This window comes from Loxodonta africana, chromosome 1 (genome assembly GCF_030014295.1).
Source record: "Loxodonta africana isolate mLoxAfr1 chromosome 1, mLoxAfr1.hap2, whole genome shotgun sequence".
Lineage (NCBI taxonomy): Eukaryota > Metazoa > Chordata > Mammalia > Proboscidea > Elephantidae > Loxodonta > Loxodonta africana.
Genome location: NC_087342.1, coordinates 97,797,287 through 97,823,957, shown reverse-complemented (window position 1 = coordinate 97,823,957; position 26,671 = coordinate 97,797,287). Strand labels below are relative to the sequence as shown.

The following is a 26,671-nucleotide window of genomic DNA, read 5'->3' as shown; positions in this document are numbered from 1 at the left end:
TTTCTGTCAACAACTCTTCAGTGATATTCTCTATTTTCTCCCCTTGTTCTGGAACTCCAGCCACATGCAGATTTTTGCTCTTGGTTGTATCCCACATGGTTTTTAGATTTTCTTCATTCTTTTCTCTGGTTTTTCCTCAAACAAGTGGCATCCTTGAATTTGTCTTTAATTTCTCTGATTCTGTCTTCCATTGTTTCAAATCTGCCCCTAAAGCCTTCTATTGTGTTGTCCATTTCTGAAATTTTGTTGTTTATCTTTTGGATTTCTAATTACTGTTTTTGTATGATTCTAATTGTTTGTTTTGACATTTTGTTCTTGTATTATTTTCCTGAATCCTTCTATTGCTTTGTCTGTGTTTCCCTTAATTTGGCTATGTTTTGGTTGGTTTTGTCTGTGTTTTCCATAACTTTTTCTGCGTTGTCCTTGATCTCTTCCCTAATCTCTTGGAGAGCCCTGAATATTAGACTTTTGAATTCCTTATCAGGTAGTTCCAGGGCCTCTTCTTCTGCTGAAAGGTCACCTGGTGCTTTTTTCTGGTCACTTACTGATGCCATCTTATCTTTTTTTTTTTTTTTAAACAAGTTTTGATATTATCTGCTGTCTCTGAGACATTCAGGTATTATTTTCTTTATTGATTGTACGTTTGTTTGTTTCGTCCTGCTTTTTTGTTTTGTTATGTCTGGTGCAGGTGGACTGGGCATGCTTTGTTGCTTGCTTGTCTGTGAGCATGATGCTTTTCACCGCCTCGTCTAGGTGTGCAGGGTTCTTTGCACAGCTGTGGTGCAGCAGGTCAGGTCCAGTGGGGGTAAGGGGCAGAGATGGGTCATTTGTCTGCAGTGTGAAATGGCCAGGGGCTGGAGCGGGGCTGTGGTGGTCAGCAGGGATGTGGCATCCTGAGCCTGCAGGGTGGGGCCTGAGATCCAGGCTGGGTCCTCTTGGATCTGCTGTGGGCACCGGGGGTTGGTACAGAGATGGCAGAGAGGGGCCTGGGGTCTGGGTCAGCTTCCTTTGGGCCTGCGGTGGACGGCGAGAGGGGTCTGGAGCCGGCGTAGAAGGGCCTGAAGTCTGGGTCAGTTCCCCTCACAGCCAATGTAGGGGTTCAGAGCCAGAGAGGAAGGGCTTGGGGTCTGGGCTCCATCCCCTCAGGGGCGCAGCCAGCGGGGCAGAGGATGGGTAGAAAAGGGAGCAAAGGCAGGGCCAGAGGAGGTTAAATGGAGGAGGGCAATACGGTGGGTTGGTACTGTGGTTCCTAGCAGTTGGGGTTGCCGAGATGGGGTGATTATAGCTGTTGTCTGCCAGAGGGTGGGGATTGTAGGAGTGTTTCTGTGGTTACTAGGTAAGTCTGGGTTCCTACTTGAGTTGCAGCTAGCGAGCGTGGTCAGCCTTAGACCTGGGTGTGTCCATGCTGTACTTTTATCTCCTGTTGGGGATTCTGTAAAGGTGCCTTTGTTTGTGTGGGGTTGTTGGTTTTATTCCAAGTTGGCCACGCTGAGTTGTGTTGTTTAGCCAGGAACTTTTACCCTATATCTCTGTTCCTTCCCTGTTTTCTACCAGTTTCTTCTCTTCAGTAACTTCCAATCTAATAGTTTATCCCTTAATTTAAGGTTCAGGGTTCCAGGATTGATATTTGTACCTGTTTTACTTGGGTTTTTTGGTCTTTGTTGCAGCAGATGGCTCAGTGCACCTGGCTAGTCCTCCATTTTGTCTCTGCCTCGTTATCTTCAGTTTTTTAATGTCTATGACTGTGTTATATCCTTGTGGATTTATTAAAAACAATGCTGCTGTGAGCATGACCACACATGCTTCTCCTTTTGGAGTGTTCGTTAGCAGCATGAGTCATACCCAAAAAATGGAAACAGCCTGAATGTTCTGTCAGCTGCTGGGTGGATAAACAAAATGTGGTATATCAATACAATGGAATATTATTCAGCCATAAAAAGGAATGAAGTACTGTTTCATACTACAGTATGGACTTTTAATAACATCCTGTGAAAGTCAGTCAGTCATAAAAGACCACATATTATATGATTTCATTTATATAAAAGGGCCAGAATGGACACCTTCATAGACAGGAAGTAGATTATTGGTTTCCAGGGACTGGAGAGAGGGGATAATGGCTAATGACTGCTAATGAGTTTGGGTTTTTTTTTTTTTTTTTTGTAGTGTGGGAGTGTTGAAAATTTTCTAAACTTAGGTCATGGTGAGATTGCACAACTCTAAAACCATTCATTGACTTGTACACTTTAAATGGGTGGGTTTATGTATACATGATGAATGTTAAGTGAGTGAATTATATCTCAATAAAGATGTTTTTAAAAAGAATTACTAGGTCAGTGTTTTTAAAAACCAATCCATTATTAGGTTATAAAACCAATGTAGTGAAGTTTTCTTAAAAAAAAAAGGGAGGGGGAGAAAGGTGACTGGCGTAGTTAATTTGTGTATGTAGATTCATGAAACATTTAAGTGAAAACTCATAAACAGCATATTCTTTATGGTGATTGTGAATATACAGTATCTGCCCACAAAAGGTTCTTAGTAAATTCTCGTTTGATACTTTCATTTTACTATTTATTTTGGTAGTCTGGGTGAACCAAACCCAGTGCCATCGAGTCGATCCCGACTCATAGCGACCCTACAGGACAGAGTAGAACTGCCCCATAGAGTTTCCAAGGAGCACTTGGCAGATTTGAACTGCCAACCCTTTGGTTAGCAGCCGTAGCATTTAACCACTACGCCATCAGGGTTTCCGTCTGGGTGAAACATGGTTAGAAATGAGGATTATACCAGAAATGGAATCTGAGTTAAGAGAGTCCTTAAGAGATAAGAGGAAGCACTCCAACTCATTTGGCTTTTATCATGTCTCTGTTAACCTTCCAGAATGTCTGTGTCAAGTCCAGCTAGAAAATTACAAAGGCAAAACTGGCAAGCTTCTCTACCTCTTTCTTTTTCTGCCTTCCTCTCAGATTTTTGCCTTTGTTCTATTTTGTACCCTAGCTGAGTATATTACTTTTTCTTATATTACTGGTGTTTTGATCAGGTTTCAGAGGAATTAGATTCCTTTGAAAGCATACCATAATTAAAATTTGACCTGTTGTTCATTTCACATAGATGTATTGGGTTAAATTTTATACACTTTGAGAACATATATATATATATATAATTTGTTTTGACATAGATTAGATATGAAGAGTTTAGAAACATAATTTTAGAACTCTCCTTTTATGTTTTAGGGAGAGTGATATTTATTTTAATGTTAATTAGCTGAAAATTCTTTCTGTGACATGTTTTAGATTTTTTTACGCTAACTCCTTGAAAAGATCTGGTAAACTTTCTTTTAACACCCATCATGGTTACAGTGACCTTGAATCCTTTTCTCACGTCATCTATTTACCTTCCTCATTACTTGGAGATCTAATAGTAACTGTCTCTGTTTCCTCAAATTTCTCTTTTCTGTTTTTGGTTTTTGTCTTTTTATGACAGAGGCTTTTTCTCAATTGTCTGATGTCCCTCGACTGACATCATATTTAAAGTGATGCGTTAGTAAAGAGCATGGACAGTTTGAGAAAGCCAAGACAATGCAAGGATCAGAAGGCAACTTAAAACTATAAATTGTATCCTCAAGATAAGAGAAGATCATGCATCATTGAAACAACACAGGAGTCTGTAAAAAAAAAAAAAAAAAAAAGGCACGTTCAAGAGCAAAAAGGTGTGGGAAATTAAAAATACGATAGAAGCTTAAAAAGAAAGATAAATCGAGAAAGTAGAAAAAAAAAAAAACCCATTGCCATCGAATCGATTCCTACTCATAGCGACCCAATAGGAGAGAGTAGAACTGCTCCAGGGGGTTTCTAAGGCTATAAATCTTTATGGAAGCAGACTGTCGCATCTTTCTCCCTAGCGGCTGGTGGGTTCAATCTGCTGACCTTTTGGTTAGCAGCCAAGTGCTTAACTACTGCGCCATCAGGGCTCCTTGAAGCAGGCCAGAGGGTACAATATTTGGGGGAGGGGGAAAAAGAAGCTCCAGAGTAGACAAAATGAAGGGAATTAAAATTTCAGTGAAACGCAGGAAATTTTCCCAGAACTTTGATTTCTTTAGTTTTTTTTTTTAGCCTGAAGGACACACAAAGTACTTAGCAAAGTGGATTTTAAAAAAACTCATTCAGGAAATTTTTGAACTTGAGGACAAAATAAGATCCTTTAAATAAAAAAGCCCCATTTTGAGGATCAGGAATTGGAAGGCATTGATTATGTTTATTGGCAGCAGCCCTGGAAGCTAGAAGGCAACAGAGCGATTTCTTTTATACTCAGACTGGCAGTTAAGGATGAGGATAAAAAAAAGATGTGAGAGATCTGGATGAGTGTACCTCCCATGTGCGGTATGAAAATCAAGAAAAAGGAAGACTAAGGGATTAAGGAAAGAGGACACCTAAGATAGGAGAGAAATGACTGAATAGTAATGTAAACTAAAGCAATACACAGAAACTTATGACATGAAGTATTATTTAAAATTTGAAATTAAAAATGTTGGAAAAGAGGATCCCTCCACCCCACAGGTGATCTGTTTCTCCATTGATTTAGATTAAAAAGATTTTCTTTTGCATCAATACGGGACTTGTATTCCACATTGTGACGTGATTTATAGTTCAGTCTTGAATCCTGTCACTGGGAGAGATATTTAGTTGTGTTGAGTTTTATAACTCAGAACAACATTTCACAAGTATATGTGCTTCCAAAAATAGCTTCAATCTTTAAAAAATAACTTTTTTAACACAACTGCTTCCATGATACTTTTGGAATTTTAATATTCCAGCATTACGTGTTTGGCTTTCAGTACTTATTTTCACTGCTTTTCACAATTTTGTGATTGGCGTTTTTACTATCAAAATTAATTGTAAAAGGCAACAACATGCTGTCATTAAGTTTGAAACCAGAGAATCTGTTTCAGAATTCTGTCTTAATTTCAAATTTGGGAATGTTCATTCAGACACGTTATTTCTGCTTGGGAAAATGGGCCAGGTAATTCCATAGTAAATAAGTTTCAAAGCCTTGTTTTCACTAAGAATGAACACATTGACTCATGCATGCAGTTTTATAACAATTTGTTATAACGACTTGTTGTTAGTTGTCATTGAGTCAACTCCAGCTCATGGTGACCTTAACCTGTAACAGAACAAAGCATTGCCTAATCCTGCACCATCTTCATGACCATTGGTATTTTTCAGTCCATTTTTGTTGCTATTATGTCAGTCCATTTCATTGAGGGTTTCCCTAGTTTCATTGACTCTCTACTTTACCAAACATGATGTTCTTTTGTATACTTTTCTATACCCTGGGGGTGAAAAATCATACAAAGAATTAAGGCAGGTTGGAATGGCCACCAAAAGTCTAAGTCATCAGTTACACTGACCAAGGTATTTCTTATATATCTTCAGCCTGGTAATACCATGTAAATGGTTTGCTGATAAATTTTTCTTTTGTCAAATTAAAACTTTTGGAAGAAACAATTTGATAAAAAAGTAAATAGATACTGAAAAAATGGCATGTAAAATTCCATTTCTTACAACTATTGAAAGGAATGCTGTGTACCCTGTTTTTCCTGCTTAAAGCTCTGTGAGGCAGGCAGTTAGCAGTAAGCATTAGGACCTGAACGCAAATCCAGGACTTTCTGCCTTCTGAACTTCTCAGTGTACAAAAATTATGGTATAATTAATTGATGACATGTGGAGAAAGGAATCACAAAATTATTGTTAATCATTATACCTATGAAAGAAGCTGTTTTCTGCACTTAGTAATAAGTCAATGCTGGAAGCCCATATATGGCTAGTGGAGATGTAACTCAGTACAACCTTTTGAAAAGCAGTCATACTGCATGACACTCTGTAAAATGTACATAGGGTCGCTATAAGCCAAAGCTGACTCGACAGTACCTAACAACAACAACAAAAATGTTTATGACCACAGACTAGAAGGAAATACTCAAAAAAAAATTAATAGTTGTTCAGATTATGGGTATATATGTTTTAAAATTAAGTATTTTTCAAATTTTCTACATTTAACATGCCACATTTATTAATGGGGAAAATACTTCTATCCCCATCTAATAGGGAAATAATTCTAAATACAGAGCAAGGATTATGCAGAAATACCTAACAGCTTTATTTTTAGAAGTGAAAAGTTACAAACAAGGTAAATGTCCAACTGAGGGGAATGTGCCAAAGTAAGTGGGAATACTTCCAAGGGACACATAAGATTAAAGAGATCGCATAGGAATGTAGGGAAAAAAGCTTACAATGTAATAGGAAAATCAGGATACAAATTTGTATGGTATATAATTACAGATAAGTATTTTTATAAAGATATAACAAAATACTGGAAGGTGTCCAGGGTTTATCAATGATTATGTTTGGATATTGGGATTCATGTAATTTTTCCCCTTTGTATTTTTATGTATCTTCCAGATTTTACTTAATTATCATATACTAACTTTTTATAATGCAGTCCTTTCCTTGCATAACTGGGGCCTTGGTGGTGTAGTGGTTAAGTGTTACAACTGCTAACCAAAAGGTCGGCAGTTTGAATCCATCAAGCGCTCCTTGGAAAACCTATGGGGCAGTTCTGTTCTGTCCTGTAGGGTTGCCATGAGTCGGAATCAAGTTGACCGCAGTGGATTTGTTTTTTGGGGTTTTTTTCCCTAATGTGAGGTAAAGCTATACCTGATGTTTTCCTAGGCTGCCACTAGATAGCATTCCATCTATGTGATCTGAAGGCTTAGGGGGAGGAGGGCTAGAATGGATAATGACATTTTCTTGAAGTCTTATTTTCTTCAGTCCACATGGAATGAACATTTTTGTATCATTTCTTAGATCTGAAACTCAGCACCGAGGTTCTGCACCCCACTCTGAGAGTGATCTACCAGAGCAGGAAGAGGAGATCCTGGGATCTGATGATGATGAGCAGGAGGACCCCAATGATTATTGTAAAGGTGAGGCTTTCTGTAAGGCAATACTAAGTAAGACATGATCCATCTACTTGCAGGTTTCTCATTTGGTTGTTGGACCTATCAGTGTAAGCACAGTTTTGGTACTTTCTGCTTGTTGCATTCTTCTCTGTAAGGTATAGGAAATAGTATTTGCTCTTAGTTGGACTGAATTTATTAAAACCTACTTTTAGATTAAATGTCTTTACCTCCTTTAGCCTTAAAAAATGCTAAGGTATATTTATCTTTAAAAATTTCAGCAATACATTAAGCAAAAAGAAGAAAATAAAAATCCTCTGTAATCCTATCACCGAGAAGTAGGCAATGGTAACATTTTGGTGTGTAGATTAAAAAAAAAACTTCTTATTACTTTTTTCTCAGAGAGTTAGTTGCTGAGATAATTAAACTGGAGTTACAGATATTTAAACTGTGTCATAAAGTTGCCTGCTATCTTTTGTTTCTTTATGCGGCTTTCTAGGATCCTTGGTTAGGAACTTAAAACACTGTGCCATCTCTGAGAAGAACCTGGTCCTGATCCTCAGCAGGCAAAGATCGGTGTTAAAATACTTTGTTTCCCACCACTGTTGGTAGCCTTTTAAGGACTTGTTTGATTTTGATTTGATTTGGAGAAGCACATCCTCCTGTGTCCTTCCTCATTTTTTAAGCTAAATAAGTCGAAATTTGTTACTCTCCCTTCTGAAAAACAACCCCAGACTGCAACTATACATAGTTTTTTGTGTGTTTCGATAAATCTATTGGATTATTAAGGGGAAGAATATTGTGATACATAACCTTTGAGGATGACATTTCTGAAAGTACCTGGCTGTCCTACAGAGCAGCACTGGCTGAACATAAATAGTCTTACTGCTAAGATTTTTTTTTTTTTTTTTAATGAGCTCAGTAATACTGTGGGACTGACTTGGCTGGTAAAATTTTCTTCTGTTGAATTGATTATATAGAAGAAACAGTTTAGTTGATAAAAGGTCCATAGATGTTAAAAAACGGAATGTAAGATACCGTTCCTTACTCTTCATCATTTAAACAGTAATAGTTTCTTATCCTGCTTCTTCTCATGAAAGCTATATGTTCCTCCCGTTATTTCTTCTAGGAGGTTATCACCTGGTGAAAATTGGAGACCTATTCAACGGGAGATATCATGTGATCCGAAAACTGGGTTGGGGACACTTTTCAACAGTATGGTTGTCATGGGATATTCAGTAAGTTTTAGTTAGTAGTTCTGCAGAATACTTTGTTTAGGTGATACTTGGATGTTCTTATCTGATTTTTCCAGAAATGACTTGGGCTGCAGTCTAGCTTTAGACTGACTTCATGATCAGAATTCTTTTTTCTTTTTTAGAATTGTATTCTTGATGATAATCTTTATGTTCTTGGGCAAATTACTCTGCTGTCATGAAGAATCAGTTATATTTATCTGCCCCTCTACCTTAGCGAAAGGAAATTAATTAAATTAATATCAATAAAGCCTTTGGAACTCCCCGGTTCAAAGCATTACAGATATTCACTGGCAACATGGTGTGTGAATTAATAGTTGTCTTTTACTAGAGTTAAATTTTTAAGATAATTTCCTACACCATGCTTTGTGAAATTATTTTTTTTCTTCTATTTTCATAATAGATCTGCTCAGCCATGCTGTCTAGAGTTTTCTTCACAGTATAAATATCTCTTTAACATTGAATGTTTATCTACAAGTGTATGTTTGGTCTTTCATGCGACAGTAATTGCTATATATGCCCTTCACTTTTTATCATTTGATTTTTATGATTTTTGTCATTTTGTTTTCATCCAAATATTTCTTCCGGCTTCTTATAAGAAAGTATTGCAGCTTTTAATCTCTTAGCTTTTGCCATACAAATATACAGGATACTTCTGATTTGTGTTTGCCTTGTTTCTCCCCATTTCATGGTATCAATTGGGATTCAGGGAGACATTCAGAGGATGGATTTTAACTTAGAGAAAATGTTAGGTGACTGACATTATCTGAGAACAGATTTTCTTCCTGTAAATCAAACCTGGCTAGTTAGTATGATTAATGGTCATAGTGATCCCATAGAAATAACTTGTGTTCATGTACAGGGAAGCACAAAATCAGCATTTGTGCTGGTTCATGCTGCTTCCATTGCAGGGCGAGGAGAGTGATTAAGAAGGGCCTGTATATAACATCAGCATTAGCCAGTGAGTATCATCTGCCAGTTAGAGCTAAATCTTAGCTTCCTAAAGTGAGGGTAGGATATTCATGCTTAATTGCCTGTGTTTGTTTCATAGAGGAAAGAAGTTTGTGGCAATGAAAGTAGTTAAAAGTGCTGAACATTATACCGAAACGGCACTAGATGAAATCCGGTTGCTGAAATCAGTGAGTATTAGATCACATGTGTGAACTGCAAAGCATTGTAATTAAAGTTTTATTGAATTAACACAAATACCAAGTGGTAGACTCTTCTAACATGGCTAATTTTGACCAGGAAACCCTGGTAATGTAGTGGTTAAGTGCTATGGCGGCTAACCAAAGGGTCGGCAGTTTGAATCTGCCAGACGCTCCTTGGAAACTCTATGGGGCAGTTCTACTCTGTCCTGTAGGGTCGTTGTGAGTCGGAATCGACTCGACGGCACTGGGTTTGGTTTGGTTTGGTTTTTTTAATTTTGACCGTAAAGTCCAACATCCTTAAAAAGGCACAGGAAGACAATAACATTTACACCTTCAGTGCATGTAGTATAGAACTAGTGTGATGTGCTGTGATGGGGATTCCTCCTTCTGCCCCTCCCACACCAAACAAAACAAAACAAAAAACACCTCAAATAAACAAAAATGTTTACTGAACACATTTTATGTGCCAGGTGGCACTGCCGTACATGTTTTTCTTTCCTACTGTGGTTAAAAAGAAGGTTGTGAGAACAAATACGTAACATTTGTTTTTTAATAGATGGGTAGATATCTATCTATCTATCTATCTATATATATAGATAGATAGATAGATTAGGTATATGTTATAACAAATATGCAATATAAAAATACTGTATTAATTCCACGTATACCTGGAAATTTAGGAAAATTTTATCAAGAGTTTCTTTGCCATTCTACTATAAATTAGGAAGCTGCCAGTGTGGTAACAGGAGTTTAACTCAGAGTTCAAAAAACCTGGGTTTAGGCCCAGCTGTGTCCTGGTATGTCCTGAAAGTCATCATTTTATTCCTTCTGAGCCTCAGATTTTTTACTTGTAAAGTGAGGGTGTCGGACCAGGAGAGGTCTAAGGTAGTGCTTTTCAGAGTGCCAGTCTGTGACAAGATACGGAGCTTGTGCCAAAAACTAAATCAACATATTGCTTCCTTCGTTGAGGAAGTTTTTCTATGGGAAAAAATATTGTCAGCTAAGTAAACAATGTGGTTTTTGCTGCAGCTGTTTTGCATCCTGTAAAAGCTCCTTAATTTTTCACGGCCTGGAAACCAGCAGCTTTCAATCTTCAGGCAGCACTTAAGCAGCAAAATGGTTGAATTAGGAAAAATAGTCCTTGTTAGTTGTATTTCTTCTTGTGAACTGTCTATTTAATAAATAAGTCTTTGCCTGTTGTGCTACTGAAATTTTAGTGTATCTCGTTACAAGTTTGTATGAGCTCTTTGAGCTATTAATCCTTTGTTGTATTTGCTGCAGGTGTTATCTTCAGCTGCACCCCTTTCCCCACTATTTTTATTTCCATGCTTTCCCTTTTCTGAATACTGTGTCTTCCCCATTATAGGTTCGAAATTCAGACCCTAATGATCCAAATAGAGAAATGGTTGTTCAACTACTAGATGACTTTAAAATATCAGGAGTTAATGGAACCCGTATCCTTTTATGAACCTATCTGAAAATCAGTTGTGTAATAACTTTATCCCAAGGAAAGGAACCACATCTGTGCCAATAGCATTGGTCTCTCTTCTCAAGGCCAACCATAGTAAAATCACCGTTTATTGTAAACTTCCGAACGCACACATGTGAATCATGTCTATCTTGTGTGATTTTTCAGGGCATTGCTTAGCTGTTTTCCTCCTTTCCAGGCAAATTAAACTAAAGTCAAAACATTTTTTTTAGGAAATACCTTATGTTACTAAGTAAAGGTTCTGTCACCTTTTTCAGCACAGAAATTTTAAGGGAAGCAATTTTTCATGATATATACTAGGCTAAACAAGAATCTAAGGCATGATTTTATTTCTTATCACCAGGCCTTAACGTTGAACAGCCTGTGCATGTAGATTGTGCTTAGAGTCTAAATAGGTGTGGTTGTTTATAGTCTGTCATAATGAAAAAACTGACTTGTTTTGTGTTTTTATCCAGCTTTTTAGAGCTGAAAGAAACCTTAGCTGATTTGTCTTCACAAGTCATTATCAAAGTTATGTGGCATTAATTAAAAAGTTGTTGTAACAACCATGCTTACAAAGGCCAATCAAATTTTTCAGAGTAAAAGATGAAATAGAATCTAATTTAGATTGGAGAATCCAAAATAACCTGTTCCTAAATTACTTAGAAATGTATAAGGAAAAACATGTCATTCTACTGCTCCTACATGTTTAGCTTAACACACATTTTTAATTCCAGTGGTAACTTTTCTTTTTAAGGAGACAGGCTGCAGAATAGTTTTGTAGTTTCATGTGGACTCTGGGAAGAGATTTTAACAGAGAGAAACCTGAAGAGGGGATGAAAAAGGAGGGAGAGCAGGTGATAATGTGAACTTCTTTTATCTATCATTTGAAGTTAGCTGTGAGTCAGTTGCTTGGAGAGGTACAGATCACAGATCCCTGGATTTCTAAGGAAGACTGCTATAAGAATTATCCATCTCATCTTAAAAACATCTTGTGCTTATTGTGGTCGCTTTGTAGATGGCTTACTCTTAGAGAGAGGAGAGTGTGTGCGTGTGTCTGTGTGTGTGTTTTATATTAAGAAAAAAAGTCTCTACCAAGAAATAAAAAGCTACACCGGAAGTCATGACGACCATCCGATTCTGCCGCCCTATTATTTTGTCTTGTGATATTTGTCATTAGGCGCAATTTCTTTTCTCCCATTGTCCTTAGCCATTTCTCTCCACCCTTCCTCCTACTGGTCCCGTTTGTCTCGGCTGCTGCATTATGTGCTGCTATTAGAGATTGTAAAGGGTGTAACTCGGAGTGCTGTGTTAAAGGTTAATGGAGTCTGTCATCCTCATATCTCAGGTCTCACAGGCGTGTCTGCATGGACGTATACATCCCTGGTTTTCTTTGTCTCTAGGCATCCTGCTTTTTCTGTGGAGCAGTGTGATTTCTCATATTGAAATAGAAAGGACCATGTACTACAAAGTAGCCATTGATGGCTACTGTAGACATCAATGTAAACTGGTTCATTCTACTTCCGTGGAGGGGTGAAGAATGATTAAGAAGGGACAACTAGTCTATATATGATATTGACATTAGCCAGTGAGTGTCATTATTAACCACCTGTGTGACCTATGGAAACCCCGGTGGCGTAGTGGTTAAGTGCTACGGCTGCTAACCAAAAGGTCGGCAGTTTGAATCCGCCAGGTGCACCTTGGAAACTCTATGGGGCGGTTCTACTCTGTCCTCCAGGGTCGCTATGAGTCGGAATCGACTCGACGGCACTGGGTTTGGTTTTTTGGTTTTGGTGTGACCTATGTCTTTAGCATACTTTTTATTTCCAGTACGTACTTTGTCTCTTTTGCTAACTGTTCATAGTGCACCCTGAGTGTAGTTCTTAGTCGGTATTCAATTTCTACCCTTTTGTTTTTCTTCGCATTGTCTCCCCAAGAGTTTTATATTGCTACTTACAGTTTAACAAAGCATAAAATTGTCAAATTTTAATGCTTTTCACAAAAGTTAAGATTGAAGCTAGGCTATAAAAGAATAGCTTTAAAAAAAATTTTTTTTTTTTTTTTCCTTAAGCAGTCTTCATTTTTTAAAAACTGGCTATGGTAAGTTTCAGACATACAAGAGTAGAATAGTTTAATAAATCCCCATATGTCTACTACTTATTTTAAGAATTATGACCTCATAGCCAATGTCTTTTTGTCTGTTCCCCCTCATAATTCTGTAGCAAATCTTATTTAATCCATAATTATTTCAGAATGTATCTCAGAAAGACAAAAACCAAAACCATTGCTGTTGAGTCTCATAGTGACCCTACAGTACAGAGTAAAACTGCCCCAAAGGTTTCTAATGATTGGCTGGTGGATTTAAACTGCTGACCTTTTGGTTAGCAGCCATAGCTCTTAACCAGTGCACCCCCAGGGCTCCTCTGGAAGACAAGGACTCTTTTAAAATACAACCTCAACACAATTGTTACACCTGAAGTAATTAGAACAATTTTTTAGTCATCAAGTATCTAATCAGTGTTACAGTCTTTCCAAATGCCTCGTGGCCTTTTTTTTTTTTTTTTTAGTTTGTTTATTCTTATTTAAGTCAGGATCCACATAAGATCTATACATTGCAAGTGGTTGATATGTCTCTTAAATCTCTTAATTTTTTTTTGACAGATTGATGTGTAGTTTATATACATTAAAATGCACTGCTTTTAATTGTATGGTTTGATGAGTTTTCATAAATGTTTACAGTCATATAATCACTACTTTAGTCGTGGTATAGAATATTTCCACCCCAAAAAGCTCCCTAATGCCCCTTTGGATGTCTTAATCTATGGATTCCTCTATCCTGTTCTTTCCCCACGCAGTTTATTTGAAGAAGCTAGATTCCGTGTTCATAGTCTCCCACATCAGGAGTTTGCTAATTGCATTCTTAGAGTGGCATTTAACAAGTTCTTCTGTCCCCCATATTTCCTGTAAATTAAAGGTTAGATGTAGGTCTAATAGGTGGTTAGATTCAGGTTTGGTATTTGGTTTGTTTTGCTTGCAAGGTGGTCTTTTGTACTTCTGTTAGTATCATAATGTCTGGTAGTCTGGTCTTTTTGTGAGGTTACAGCCATTGGTGATTGTTGCTTAGTTCCACTGATTTATCAAGAGTTGCAAAAGTCTGATACTCTTATTCTTTTTCTTTATTAGCTGGGATACTTCTGTGAAGAAAGCATTCCCTCTATCAACGTTTAGAGTTTTGACAAAAGTACACACTCTCCCAAATCAAGATATAGGGGGCATTCTTTTATCCCACCGGACTCCCTGACTCAGCTTTCCAATCCATCCCCCTTCATTGTAGATTAATTTTGCCATCATATAAATGGAGACATACAATATATATACTTTTGTGTGGCTTTTTTGCTCAACAGATTTTTGAAATTCATTCACATCATTTCCTCAACTGTAATTCATTCCTTCTTATTGCTCAAAAATACTCCATTTTTGGCTGTAATAAATAAAGTTTTCATTTATCTTGGGTCCTTTTTTTCTTTTGCTATGTCCTGAGATATCTTTGACAGTTTCTTTATTATCTGGCACATAAAGATGCTCCAGACTCATCTCGTACCTTTCTTGTCCCAAACCTGGAATCAGCCATTTCTCTAAAGAGCCCTAATTCTTTTTAGTGGGAAATGATGCCCAGAATCTAAACACAGATTTAAATATGCACATTGCTTCTAGATTGGTCATTGTTTCTAGGCCTTTTCAATGCACAGAACAGATACTTTCACTTTCTTCACCCTCCACTCCCCATTTTAGGTCACTTAAAGTTATCCCAAGGAACCTTGGGGGCACATCGGTTAAGTGCTCAGCTGCTAACCGAAAGGTCAGCAAGTCAAACCTACCAGCCCTCCATGGGAGAAAGATGTGGTAGTTCGCTGCCTTAAAAGATTTACAGCCTTAGAAACCCCATGGGGGCAGTTCTGCTCTGTCTTACAGGGTCACTATGAGTTGGAATCAACTCGATGGCAATGAGTTTGGTTTCGAAAGTTATCTCACGGCTTACCGATGCTCTTTTGTAGATTTTTTTCCTCCTCTGTGTGTTTCATTTTGGATAGTTTATTGCAAATGCCTTCAAGTTCTCTAATCATCTTCTGCATTGTCTCAGTTTGCCATTAATCCCATCCATTGTATTTTTTGTATATCTTCCATGTCTCTAACTTTTTGAATGTATGGAATACGGTTATAACTATTTCATATCTTTGTCTGCCAGTTCTAATATCTGTGTCAGTTCCAGGTCAGTTTTGAATGATTGATTATACTTATTTTGGGTCATGTTTTCCTGCATCTTTACCCAGTGCCCCATGACTATGAATTTTTCCAGTCTGTTTGGTGGGAATAGGCACTGTTCCCAGCCCTGTGTGAATGTTGGGCATTGTTTCCTCTAATCCCTTTACATGGCTGTTTGCTCTGGTAATTTCCTCACATATTTATACTGGTTAGTATTCTGCTGAATACTTGAGGGAGACCCTCTACAGTTATTCATGGGTCTCTTTGTAGTTCTCTTACCTTGTTCTATGAACTCTAGCTACCTTGGTGTCTCCAGACTCTCAGCTCCATCTGTTCACCTTGAGACTGCTAGACTACTCCTTAGTCTATGTCCACCCCACCAACTTCAGCCTAGAAACTCTCTCAAGGCAGTAAGATGGGGATATTTGTAGGGCTCAACTCATTTGTTTCCCTTCTCTTCAGGATTATTGCGTTCGTTGCCTGATGTCCATGGTTTTAAAAACTGTTGTTTCATGTATTTTGTCTGTGCTTTGTTGTTGTAGTTGTTCCAGGCAAGAGGGTAGGTAAACCCAAACCCTGTTACTCCATCTTGGCTGGAAGCAGAAGTTCGTAGGTGTATGTTTAACTCTTAAGAAATCGCCAGTCAATTTTACAAAGAGGCTTACCATTTCCCACCTCCACCACCATTGTATGAGAGTTCCAGTTGCTCCACGTCCTCACCTACATTTAGCGATGTTAGTCTTTTTATCGTAGCCATTCTAGCGAGTTTGAAATGGTATCTCATTTTCATTTTGATTTGTGTTTACCTGAGGTTGTCATGTCCATTCAGTCTTCTTTAATGTAGAACAGTTCCTTTCATGACATTCACTTTTTTTTATCTTTTTTTTTAAAGGAAACCAGGCCAGTTGCTTTGTTCCTTAATTTGGATTTGTCTGATTGTTTCCTCATGATTAGATTCAGGTTTGAGTCGGAAACAAATTGACAGCAATGGGTTTAGCCTTTTTTTTTTTTTCTTAATATTGTATAGATGATGTTTTGTTCTTATTGTATTATATCAGAGGGCAAACCAAAACCAAACCCACTGCCTTTGAGTCAATTCCGACTCCTAGCGACCCTGTAGGACAGAGTAGAACTGCCCCATAGAGTTTCCAAGGAGCACCTGGTGGATTCAAACTGCGAACCTTTGGGTTAGTAGCCGTAGCACTTAACCACTACACCACCAGGGTTTCCACATCAGAGGGTGCATGATGGAAATTTGTCCCACCAGTGGTGGTGATAAGTTTGATCACTTGATTAAGGCAGTGTCTTTCAGATTTCCCCATTGTAAAAGTACCTTTTTTCTTTTATAATTAATAAATAATTTGTGGACTGGTATTCTGATGATCCTTTTCCCAAACAGTTTTTCGCCAAATGGTTTTAGTATTTATTGATTCTTACCTGGATCATTTATTACTATGGTGGTTATAAAATGGTGATTTTTCTATTTTTGTTATACTTTGTGTATTTATTACTTGGCTTTCTTCTCTAAAGATGACGTTTCCCTCATCTTCTCCCCCACTTATTTATTTTAGTATCAGTATGGTCTCATCCTATTTCTATATTAATGTTAACTTCACTATTTTGATGTTGAAATGTCCTTAAGTTTGGCCACTGACATTCTCTTCAAGTTGCTTCCTGTTTCCTCTTGATATGTTTTCGTACTTGCTGGCACAGCGAGGAGTTGCAGGTTCACTTTGTATTTTCCCTGTCCGGTAGTCCTGGATTTGGCCATTTCTCTAAGAGGCCCAGTTTTCTTTTAGTGGCTTTCTTTTGTCGTATTTAAAACAAAAGTCTGGACACTAGGTTATTACTATATATGTATATCTTGACTTTCTAATTTATGTAGAAGCTTCTGAGGGTGGAAGACACCAGTATTTTACTACTAAAATCTCTGCAGTACCTTACACACTAATAGGCTCAAAGATTATTCCTACTGTATGGTCTGATCAAGAAGTTCATACCTAAAGAGAACACATGGTGGCACTAGAACCAAGATTAGAAAGGCCTGGTGATCTACTTCTGAGAAATCAGCCACTGAAAACTGGAACACAGTTCTACTCTGACACATGGGGTCACCATGAGTCGGATTCGATTTGATGGCAAAGCATAAAGCAAGTCAGTTTTCTGTTTTGAAAAGATGTTGGTATTTATGGTTTCTAGGTTTTTGTTTTTTTTTTTAGGTTTTGGTACATTATCTTCTACAGTTAAGGCAGAATATGTTTTTCCTTGCTTTGAGACTAGATTGAGACCAGTTGAGGGAGCTGTTGTTACCCTGGGTATTAGTTTAGACATCAGGGAAGAAACTGCTTTAAGCTTAGTGCTTTCACTAATTGCATTTACATGTTTCACTTTTCCTTTTAGCTCTAAGTGTTTGAATGTGCACAATTTTATCAGTAAACCAACCTCCTACCCTCTACCCCTCCGAATTTTCTGTTTTCAGTGCCTGCAGTGTTAACCTTTGGAATTTCACAATATTAACAGCTGTTTTTTCAGTTAAGTCATGTAATTTTTTATACTGAAAGAAAATAATATAAGAATTTTATTGGAGTGGAACATACCTTGTCTTGCCCTGTTCTTTGTGCCTTCCCTTTTCCTCCTTAACAAATCTCTAGATATCTGCATGGTGTTTGAAGTTTTGGGGCATCATCTCCTCAAGTGGATCATCAAGTCAAATTATCAGGGGCTTCCACTGCCTTGTGTCAAAAAAATTATTCAGCAAGTATGTATCTTAAACTCTTTCCTGTGTGGATTTTAGGCTGTTTTTTCTTTTAATACTCTTAAAGTATGAGTAGTTTCTTATTTCCATTAGAATTTTTCTTATTTTTAAAAACTGTTCTTAATTTCTAAAATTATGCATTCATGTTCAGCCCCTAGTGTTTAGTGTGTTCATTGTGTTTTAAAATGTTTAGCATAACCATTTTTCCCCAGGTTCATCTCCTATTATTAGAAGGGAAATTGTATGAGGTGTCAGACTTAGGAACACTGGAGCCCTTATTGAGAAGTTCTGATTGCAAACATTAATTATATTTTAATAGAGACTTGCTAGGTCAAATTATTACCACCTTTTTATATAACATTATTCAAGGACATGTTCTGGCTTTCTGAATAACCTTCATTTTTTTTTTTTACGATATAGAAATTACCATTAGAAAAATGAAAGTTTCAAAGGACAAATGATTTGCTTGGGTAATGCATCTTGGTAGAAGGAGCTCCAAACTGGAAAACCAGAGGCCTCGGTTTGAATTAGAAAATATCCAAATCTCTGTAATCACCTATATTTCAACACTTCAGAAGGGCATGTTGAACATTTGCTCTCTGTCTTTATAATGTACTTAGTTAGAGAATATCTCCAAATAGAATTAGCTTTGTGAAACATGGGAGAACTCTTTATTATCAGTAAATTCTGCTTTTCTGCATAGAGTTTACAGTTACAGGCAGTCCCCGATTACAAACGTCTGACTTAACGTACAGCCTGTAGTTATGAACCAACCTGTGTAAAGACTATTATATTAAAAATTCAAGGTACATACGATGGTTTGTAGTAACAAACAGGCACTACTTTGTGATGCGCATCAAAACATTATTACTATGGTAAAGATGTTCTAGCGTACAACTAGAAGTGTTTTTTTTAATGATTTTTGTGCATAGGAAGGTACACTATATACCACACCTTCTCACTTAACAACTGTCTCGTTATCCAACATTTCACATTTACAGTAGTAAATCTGTCTATTTTGCGTGGTAGTGTATGTCTGGCAGTAATGAATGTCGAGATGCGAGGGGAGAGTAACGCTGACTTTGATGGTTAAGGTTATATGTCACCTTGGCTGGGCCATGATTCACAGTGGTTTGGCGGTCATGTAATGATGTAGTTATCCTCTGTTTTGTGATCTGATGTGGTCATCCTCCATTTTGCATAACACCAATTTTACGTAACAACCCGGAACCTAAGCGTGTCAATAAGTGAGAAGAGGTGTATACAGTGAGAAAAACATTTGACTGACTAGTGTTAGATATGAATTGTACCTAACTGTTCTGACTTAAATACAAATTCTACTTAAAGACAGACTTAGGAATGGAACTCGTTTGTGATTGGGACTGCCCGTAATACTTCTGGGAAAGTTTCTTTGTGCTTTAAAAAAAAAAATGCTTTATTCTCTATTGAAAACTCTTACAGTATAGCTTTGGGTTTTTTTTGTTTTTGTTTTTTTTTGTTTGTTTTTATTTTAATGTGATGACTTCTTCCTTCTCCAGAAAGACTCGTATTGTGTGTTTGTAACACTTCTGTATTCCCATTCAGGTATTGCAGGGTCTGGATTATTTACACACCAAGTGCCGTATCATCCACACTGACATTAAACCTGAAAACATCTTATTGTCAGTGAATGAGCAGTACATTCGAAGGCTGGCTGCAGAAGCAACAGAATGGCAGCGATCTGGAGCTCCTCCGCCTTCCGGATCCGCAGGTGTATTTTCTTTGGTGACTTTGCTCTTATTAGAAGAAGTTAAGAGAAATTCTTATTTTTATTCTAATTACCAGGCAGTTAAATAAAACACCATTCATTCATTTAATAATAAAATATAATAAGTGCTTATGTGTAAGAAATAGTCCCAGCCTTCAACAGGCTTGTTTTATTCTCAGTATTGTTCCCATATGGTAAAGAAAAGACTAGAGGTTTTGACTTTTAGGTACAGATAATTGTATATCACAGAAGCTGATTTGTGGCATTGTGTTAAAATGTTTTCTGTCATGTTTTGGTGGTCATTTTGATGTGTATACCTCTTACCATGATCACAGATGGTTACTGTGGATCAGCGATCTGTGCGGGGGCAAGATAACGTTGATATTAAGAACTTAGGTTTAGGCACTGGGATTGGACAGACCTGGTTTGAATCCTAGCTTCACCATTGGCTAGGTGACCTTGACCTTCATTTTCCCTTATGCAATCTACTGGGATTAAATTTCATGTTAAAGTACCTAGTGGTGTGCCACACAGTACTGTGTGCTAAATAAATGATTTATTACGGTTGTTGATCACGCTATGATTCTGGTGATATTTTTCCATTTGAGGTAATGATTTTAATTTTAGTAGTTTAATTGTATCTGACAAACTTCCCTGATACTCAGGTTGAACTATCAGTTATCACTGACTTCCTTTAAAAAGGAAGATTGAAGATTCTACCTCCTGCCTGGGCTGAACTAGCATCCATAACATGGTACAGAGCAACTTAATATAGTCCCTGGTGCTGCCTTGACTCCCCTGTTAAAACTGGCCACTGCCAAGAGGGAAGAATTGGAGATGGGGGCCCTAGAGGGGGACTTTCTACTTTAAGCAGCACAGGGGACTGGGAAATAAATTATTCTAACAGCACTAGTAGTGCAAACCAAAAAGGGAGACATGGTTCTGTGCATATATTGATGCTGTCTGGGCGAGAATTTAATCTACTCGAACTTCACTTTAAGTTTGTCAACTTTTATATACATTGTTTGTTTGTTTGTTTTAAATGATAGTGTGGCTTCTACTAAAGTTTTTTGTGCAATGTAAGTTCTGTAAGAATGAGACTTTTCATTCTGGTAGGATGTCTTATCTGAGCCTTAGTTTATATTGCCTGCTGAGTGCTGAGATTCTTACTTGGTTTTCTTTTCTTTCTCTCTTGTTTCAGTCAGTACTGCTCCCCAGCCTAAACCAGTAAGTATAAGGTGTTCCTAGATTTAATTCTGATCTGTGGGTGGCATGGGCTCTTCTGTTATGGATGATCACAGTTTGTTTAGAGATTGGAAATCAAGGAAAAAGATATTCCTGCGCTCCTGTAATTTTGTCCAATGAATTCCCATGCATCTTCAAGGAAGATTGTACTGATGAGGCGTCTATAAATTTGAGTGTGTCTTAGAGTATACCAGCCCCACAGGCTGCTCAGAAGACCAAGATTTGTTGCTAAATTGGTTTTTATTTGGTTTCATAAGAGTATCCTCATTTTTTAAGTTAATGAAAAACTGAAGTGCTTTGTTAGGGAAAGAGTGAAATTTAATAAGGAAGTAATTAAAGTTAACAGTTATCTCCAACTGGGGGTAATTGATTAGCCACCTGAAGGCTTTGTTTGTTTGTAATCTCCGCCCAGGCTGACAAAATGTCAAAGAATAAGAAGAAGAAATTGAAGAAGAAGCAGAAGCGCCAGGCAGAATTACTAGAGAAGCGAATGCAGGAAATTGAGGAAATGGAGAAAGAGTCGGGCCCTGGGCAAAAAAGACCAAACAAGCAAGAAGAATCAGAGAGTCCTGAAAGACCCTTGAAAGAGAACCCACCTAATAAAATGACCCAAGAAAAACTTGGTATAAATAGAGCATCACAAAATTTACTTTATAGCAAACTTTAACATTATTTATATTGTTACATAATATAATGGTTTCATGCATACAGTGCATCTCTGGGGGTGTCCTTACACAGTAAGAGTACAGAACTTGTGATAAATGTTAGGCAGGTAATATTCAAATGTAATTTCTAACTTTTCTCAGGAAATGGAACATAGGCTTCATTTAGCAGTTGGGTAAGGATAAGATTTTTGTCCTGTAAAAAACTTTTAGATGCTCAGTCATGTTTTACATCATTCAGTATAAATTCTAGAAAATGTTTTTAATCTTGTCAAGAAATTTTCCTGTTGTTTCACTCGCACACATACACATACATCCTTTTTGTTTGTTTGTTCCTTAGAAGAGGCAAGTACCATTGTCCAGGATCAGACACTTATGGAACATGGTGTAGAGGGTGGTGCAGCAGAAATTAATTGCAATGGAGTAATTGAAACCATTAATTATACTGAGAACAGTGATAAAGAAACATTGAGGCTTAAAGAGGATCTGCATAATGCTAATGACTCTGATGTCCAAAATTCGAAGCAGGAGCCTAGTTTCCTAAGCTCACAAAATGGAGACAGCAGCACATCTCAAGAAATAGACTCTTATATACCTGTAGCTTCTGAGACATCAGATACCATGGTTTGCCAGTCTTCCTCAAATGTAGACCAGGACATCAGCCAACTTCAAGAAAGCATTCGGGCAGAGATACCTTGTGAGGACGAACAAGAGCAGGAACATAATGGACCACTGGACAATAAAGGTACCTGTGCAGACGTACTTCCCCAACACCCCTTCCCTGAACAACATCTTCATGAATAACTAGACTAGAAATACCTTTGTTTTTATAAACGTAATTGTGCAGCAGGTGTCCGAGTCATCTTCAGTGTGTAAATCTGTAGCCACTTTGAATTTTATTGACCACTTACTGGGTGCACAGCAGTTCATTGTTGATATGAGGACAGAGGTTTTAATTCAAGAAACTCAAGGTGTTGCTATGTCCATTTTATCTTAGAAAATTTACTGTGGGTTGCCCTCTGGGAACCTGGGTTGTATTACCTTGGAGAGCTTTATTAACCTTTCTATATTCGAGACTATGTTCATAGTCTTATTGATGGTACCTCTTGTCTGTAGGAAAATCCACTGCTGGAAATTTTCTTGTTAATCCCCTTGAACCAAAAAATGCAGAAAAGCTCCAAGTGAAGATTGCTGATCTTGGAAATGCCTGTTGGGTGGTAAGTTAAACTCGTCTCCTTGCTCTGTTGTGAAGTAATCCAGAATGGGTGAGAATTTGGACTTAGTTACGCTAAAAAAAGAAAGCATCTGCTATTCTACACCCAGTTGCCACTTAACATTTTAGTGAATGTTTTTGTTTTTTCCTCTCAGTATTTCTGTTTTAACCTTTTATTATGGAGAAGTTCAAATATATTTACAGAAGTAGAAAGGTATAGTGAAAACAATCCCCTCACCTTCCCACTCTGCGTACCCGGTATCACCCAGATTCATTAATGTCAACTTCTGGCCAGTCTTGTATTTATCTATATCCCCATCTGCTTTCATACTATCAACATCTGTATCCATACTATTTTCTCCCTATTTTTAAAACTAGCATCTAACTTCACAAACTGTAACCTCCTTTTAATTTATTTAATGTGTTTTGTACACTTTGTCGACCAAAAATTTATATAACATTAAATTGATGACAATTTAGCCTGTAACCTTTATACGTATACCTTATACTTATACCTTTTTTCACAGTTCTGTGTATTAATACTATTGTTTTTTACTATGTGTGGTTATGATTGGGGGGTATTTTAAATAGACATCTTTTTAAAATCCACAGTACAGTGGTTTGCACATAAATGAGACTACTCAAGGAGCCATGTGCCTTGTCAACAGGAATGTTAAACACGGTTGAGGCAAAAACTGAGCTGCTGAAAATCCACTGTAGTAGGTTTTATGTATATTTTCATTGTGTCAAATTTCCTAATCCTTATGACATCCTGTACCTAACGGTTTATACTCCAAAAGGGTCTCACCTCCAATATTGATTCTAAAATACTGTGATGCACTTTTAGAAAAAATAAAGTTAGAGCTTGGCACTGACTGTTAAGGATGTGGAACAGCTCTCCAAGTAATTAAAATTACTTCACCACCTGGTCCCAACCACTGTATACTTTTGCCTGAATGACTGCCATAGCCTCCGCACTCTCTCCCTTCTGTGGCTTTTGCCACCTACTGACAGCACAATGATCCTGTTAAATACAAGTCAAGACAAGTGTTCTCAAAACCTTGCAGTGGGTTACCTCAGAATGAAAGTCAGAGTCCTTACCCTGGCACACATACCACCAAGCAAAGAACACTTGCTGATTCCTCTGCCTGGGATCTTCTTCCCTGAGATATGTGTATAACTCACTCCCTCATTTTATCCAGGCTCCTATTCAGATGTCATCTTATCAGGGAGGTCTTCCCTTTACCACCTAACATAGGTAGTAAGCCACCACTCTCCAGATACATATACCGTCATCATTTTTTTTCATGTTTTTTCTCTTTCTCACCCTTATATATATATTTTTTTCTTCTGTAGCACTTACCACAATCTGATAGCCTACATTTGCTAGCTTAATGTCCATCTCCCTAGAATATAGGTTTCATCGCCACAGGAATTTTCTTGTTCACTGCTATATACATACATACAGTTCTTAGAACACAGCCTGTACATGAGTAGCTACTCAGAAAATAGGTAAATAAATTTTAGGGAAATATGTTGGCTCTTTACTAAATATAAATAGCACACTGTATAAATATCAAATGCTTGTTGGTTTACCGCCCACACCATGTTTCATGCTTCTGTGCCTTTGTGTCTGAACACCTTCCTCCATGCCTTCTTACACATCTGGAACAATTTTCTTTATTCTGGTGAAATCTTTCTAATTACTACTACTACAACAAAATTAATCACTCTTTTCAACTCTTACACTTGTTTTTTTTTTTTTTAACATGTCTCTCTCCACTAAAAGGACTTTACCTCCTTTTCACCCATTCACTCATTCAGCAAACATATTGGCACATACTCTGACCTGAGCAGTAGGACATGGTGGTGAACAGAACATGCACGCTCTACCTGCTGATCCCGGCCAGAGCACACGTCTTGTTTGTATCTCCAGCACGGCAGCATTAGCGTTCAGTAATAGAACGTTACGTGATTTTTTTATATAGCTTGATTTGGGGCGGGGGGAGGGGGAACCCTGGTGGCCTAGTGGTTAAGTGCTACGGCTGCTAACCAAAGGGTCGGCAGTTTGAATCCGCCAGGCACTCCTTGGAAACTCTATGGGGCAGTTCTGCTCTGTCCTGTAGGGTCACTATGAGTCGGAATCAGCTCGACGGCACTGGGTTTGGTTTTTTTTAATATCAGACCTTTCCTTTTGCTTTTTTAAATTGAATGTTTATTTTTGCCGGTTGTGCATGTGCATAGAGACAAGTTATATAGATTTTAATTGGAAAATCTGTCCCCTTCCTTTGCCAGTTTTTCACTCCCCATGATAGTATGTCTTCATATCACTAATAGATAACGTGATTTTATTGTCCTTAATTTTTTTTTTCTTCCAATTTTAGGTATTATTTCTTCCTCCAGGAAAACAGGACTTATCTACCACCACTGCATCCATACCCCCCACCTTTCCAATTTTAATCTGATTTGTGGTTAGAAGGTCATTTCAGGTTTACATTATTAGAACTCCGGAATGCAGTCCTCAGCTGAGCTGAGCATGTACCATGTTATGATTCCTTTTCCCTTCCTGCGTACCACTGCGTTTCATTTGCTTAGCTTTCCTTGTACTACTTATCATTTAATTCAACCCCATACCTTGACCCAGTGGTAAAAATGTTGTTTCAGTATATACAGATACATTGGGTTGTCATTTCAACTTTATCTTCTTGAAGAATTCTTTCCTGGAACCTGGAGTCTTCTGATCTGTGTTAGTCTGATTGGGTTGCCCCTGTTGGTCTGCTGCATTACTGCTGTTTGGGGTTTTCTTCACCATCTTCCTGGAGATTATTGTTTTCTGTCTTTATATCTCCTGCTTCCTATCTCTCCTGTCTTCTTCTTTCCTGGTTTTCTCTATAGTTTTTGTGGGGTAAGTACAGCCTGCAGTAGCTTCCTAAGAAAGGATGTATGTATGAGATTTTTAGGGGGACATATCTGGTAACGTCTTTATTGTGTTTTCACACTCATTGGTTGTATGTAGAATTCTAGGTTGACAGTCAGAATGTTTTAAGGCATTGCTCCATTGTCTTCCAGTTTCCAGTCTTGTTGCTACTAAAGACTAATGATATTATGATTCTTGATTCTTTGTATGAAACCTTTTCCCCCTTCTGGAAGTCTGTAGGATCATCATCACCCCCAGCGTTTATCATTTTACGGAGATGTGCCTCACTAGGCCTGTTTTCATCTATTATGCTAGGGACACAGCGTGGACTTTGATTTTTGAAACTCTGATTCTTTGGTTTTTGACTCTTTCTTGAATTTTTTATTTTCTTCTCCTTGGTCTCAATCCTTTATTTCTGAAGTCTAGTTTTTCAAATGTCACACTTCCTATACAGTTTCTCTAGTTTTCTTACCTTTCTCCTGTTTCTGGCCACCAGGCAGAAGATTACTAGAATGATGTTCTCAGATGTCATATCAGTCTCCTTATAGCACAGTTTCCTGTTTAATAGTAATATGCAGTGGTTCTCTATTGTCTGCAGAATGGAACCTAAACTCCTTAACCTAAAGTATTTGGCTCACTTTAGCAGACTTTTTTCCATGCCTTTATTTGTGATGGTCCTTCTTCTGGAATACTTTTTGCCCTTTTGATCAATACTGGTTTTCTCTGTGAAGCTTTGTCCTGCCTCCTAATTTTCCCTTTCCACAAATATTTTACCTTTGTCTTTTAATTTCAGCAGAATTAGAGGATAGTTTTCCATACTTTTCTGTACATGTTTTAATATTATTTGAATTTTGTTTTCTGTGTATGACTCATTCTAAGCTTCTTTTTTTATTATTCATTTACTTTCTATTATACGAAAGTAGAGGTAATAGAATAATGAACTCCCATACTGTTGTCATCCAACTTCAGCAATTTTCAGCTCATTGCCAATGTTATCTCCACCCTGCCACTCACCCAGATTACTTTGAAACATATCCTAGGC

General features: G+C 37.6%; 1 protein-coding gene across 2 annotated transcripts in view; it reads left to right on the top strand.

Annotated features, from left to right (window-relative positions):
- Nucleotides 1-26,671, top strand: part of SRPK1 (SRSF protein kinase 1) — a 74,677-nt gene that overhangs the window by 32,489 nt on the left and 15,517 nt on the right. For both annotated transcript variants that reach the window (XM_064285247.1, XM_010588056.3), the window contains 10 exons: nucleotides 6,864-6,982; nucleotides 8,085-8,193; nucleotides 9,260-9,347; nucleotides 10,726-10,813; nucleotides 17,742-17,848; nucleotides 19,430-19,595; nucleotides 20,794-20,819; nucleotides 21,250-21,460; nucleotides 21,840-22,244; nucleotides 22,616-22,716. In XM_064285247.1, coding sequence (XP_064141317.1) covers nucleotides 6,864-6,982; nucleotides 8,085-8,193; nucleotides 9,260-9,347; nucleotides 10,726-10,813; nucleotides 17,742-17,848; nucleotides 19,430-19,595; nucleotides 20,794-20,819; nucleotides 21,250-21,460; nucleotides 21,840-22,244; nucleotides 22,616-22,716 — 1,420 coding nt within the window. The remainder of the gene's footprint in view (nucleotides 1-6,863; nucleotides 6,983-8,084; nucleotides 8,194-9,259; nucleotides 9,348-10,725; nucleotides 10,814-17,741; nucleotides 17,849-19,429; nucleotides 19,596-20,793; nucleotides 20,820-21,249; nucleotides 21,461-21,839; nucleotides 22,245-22,615; nucleotides 22,717-26,671) is intronic.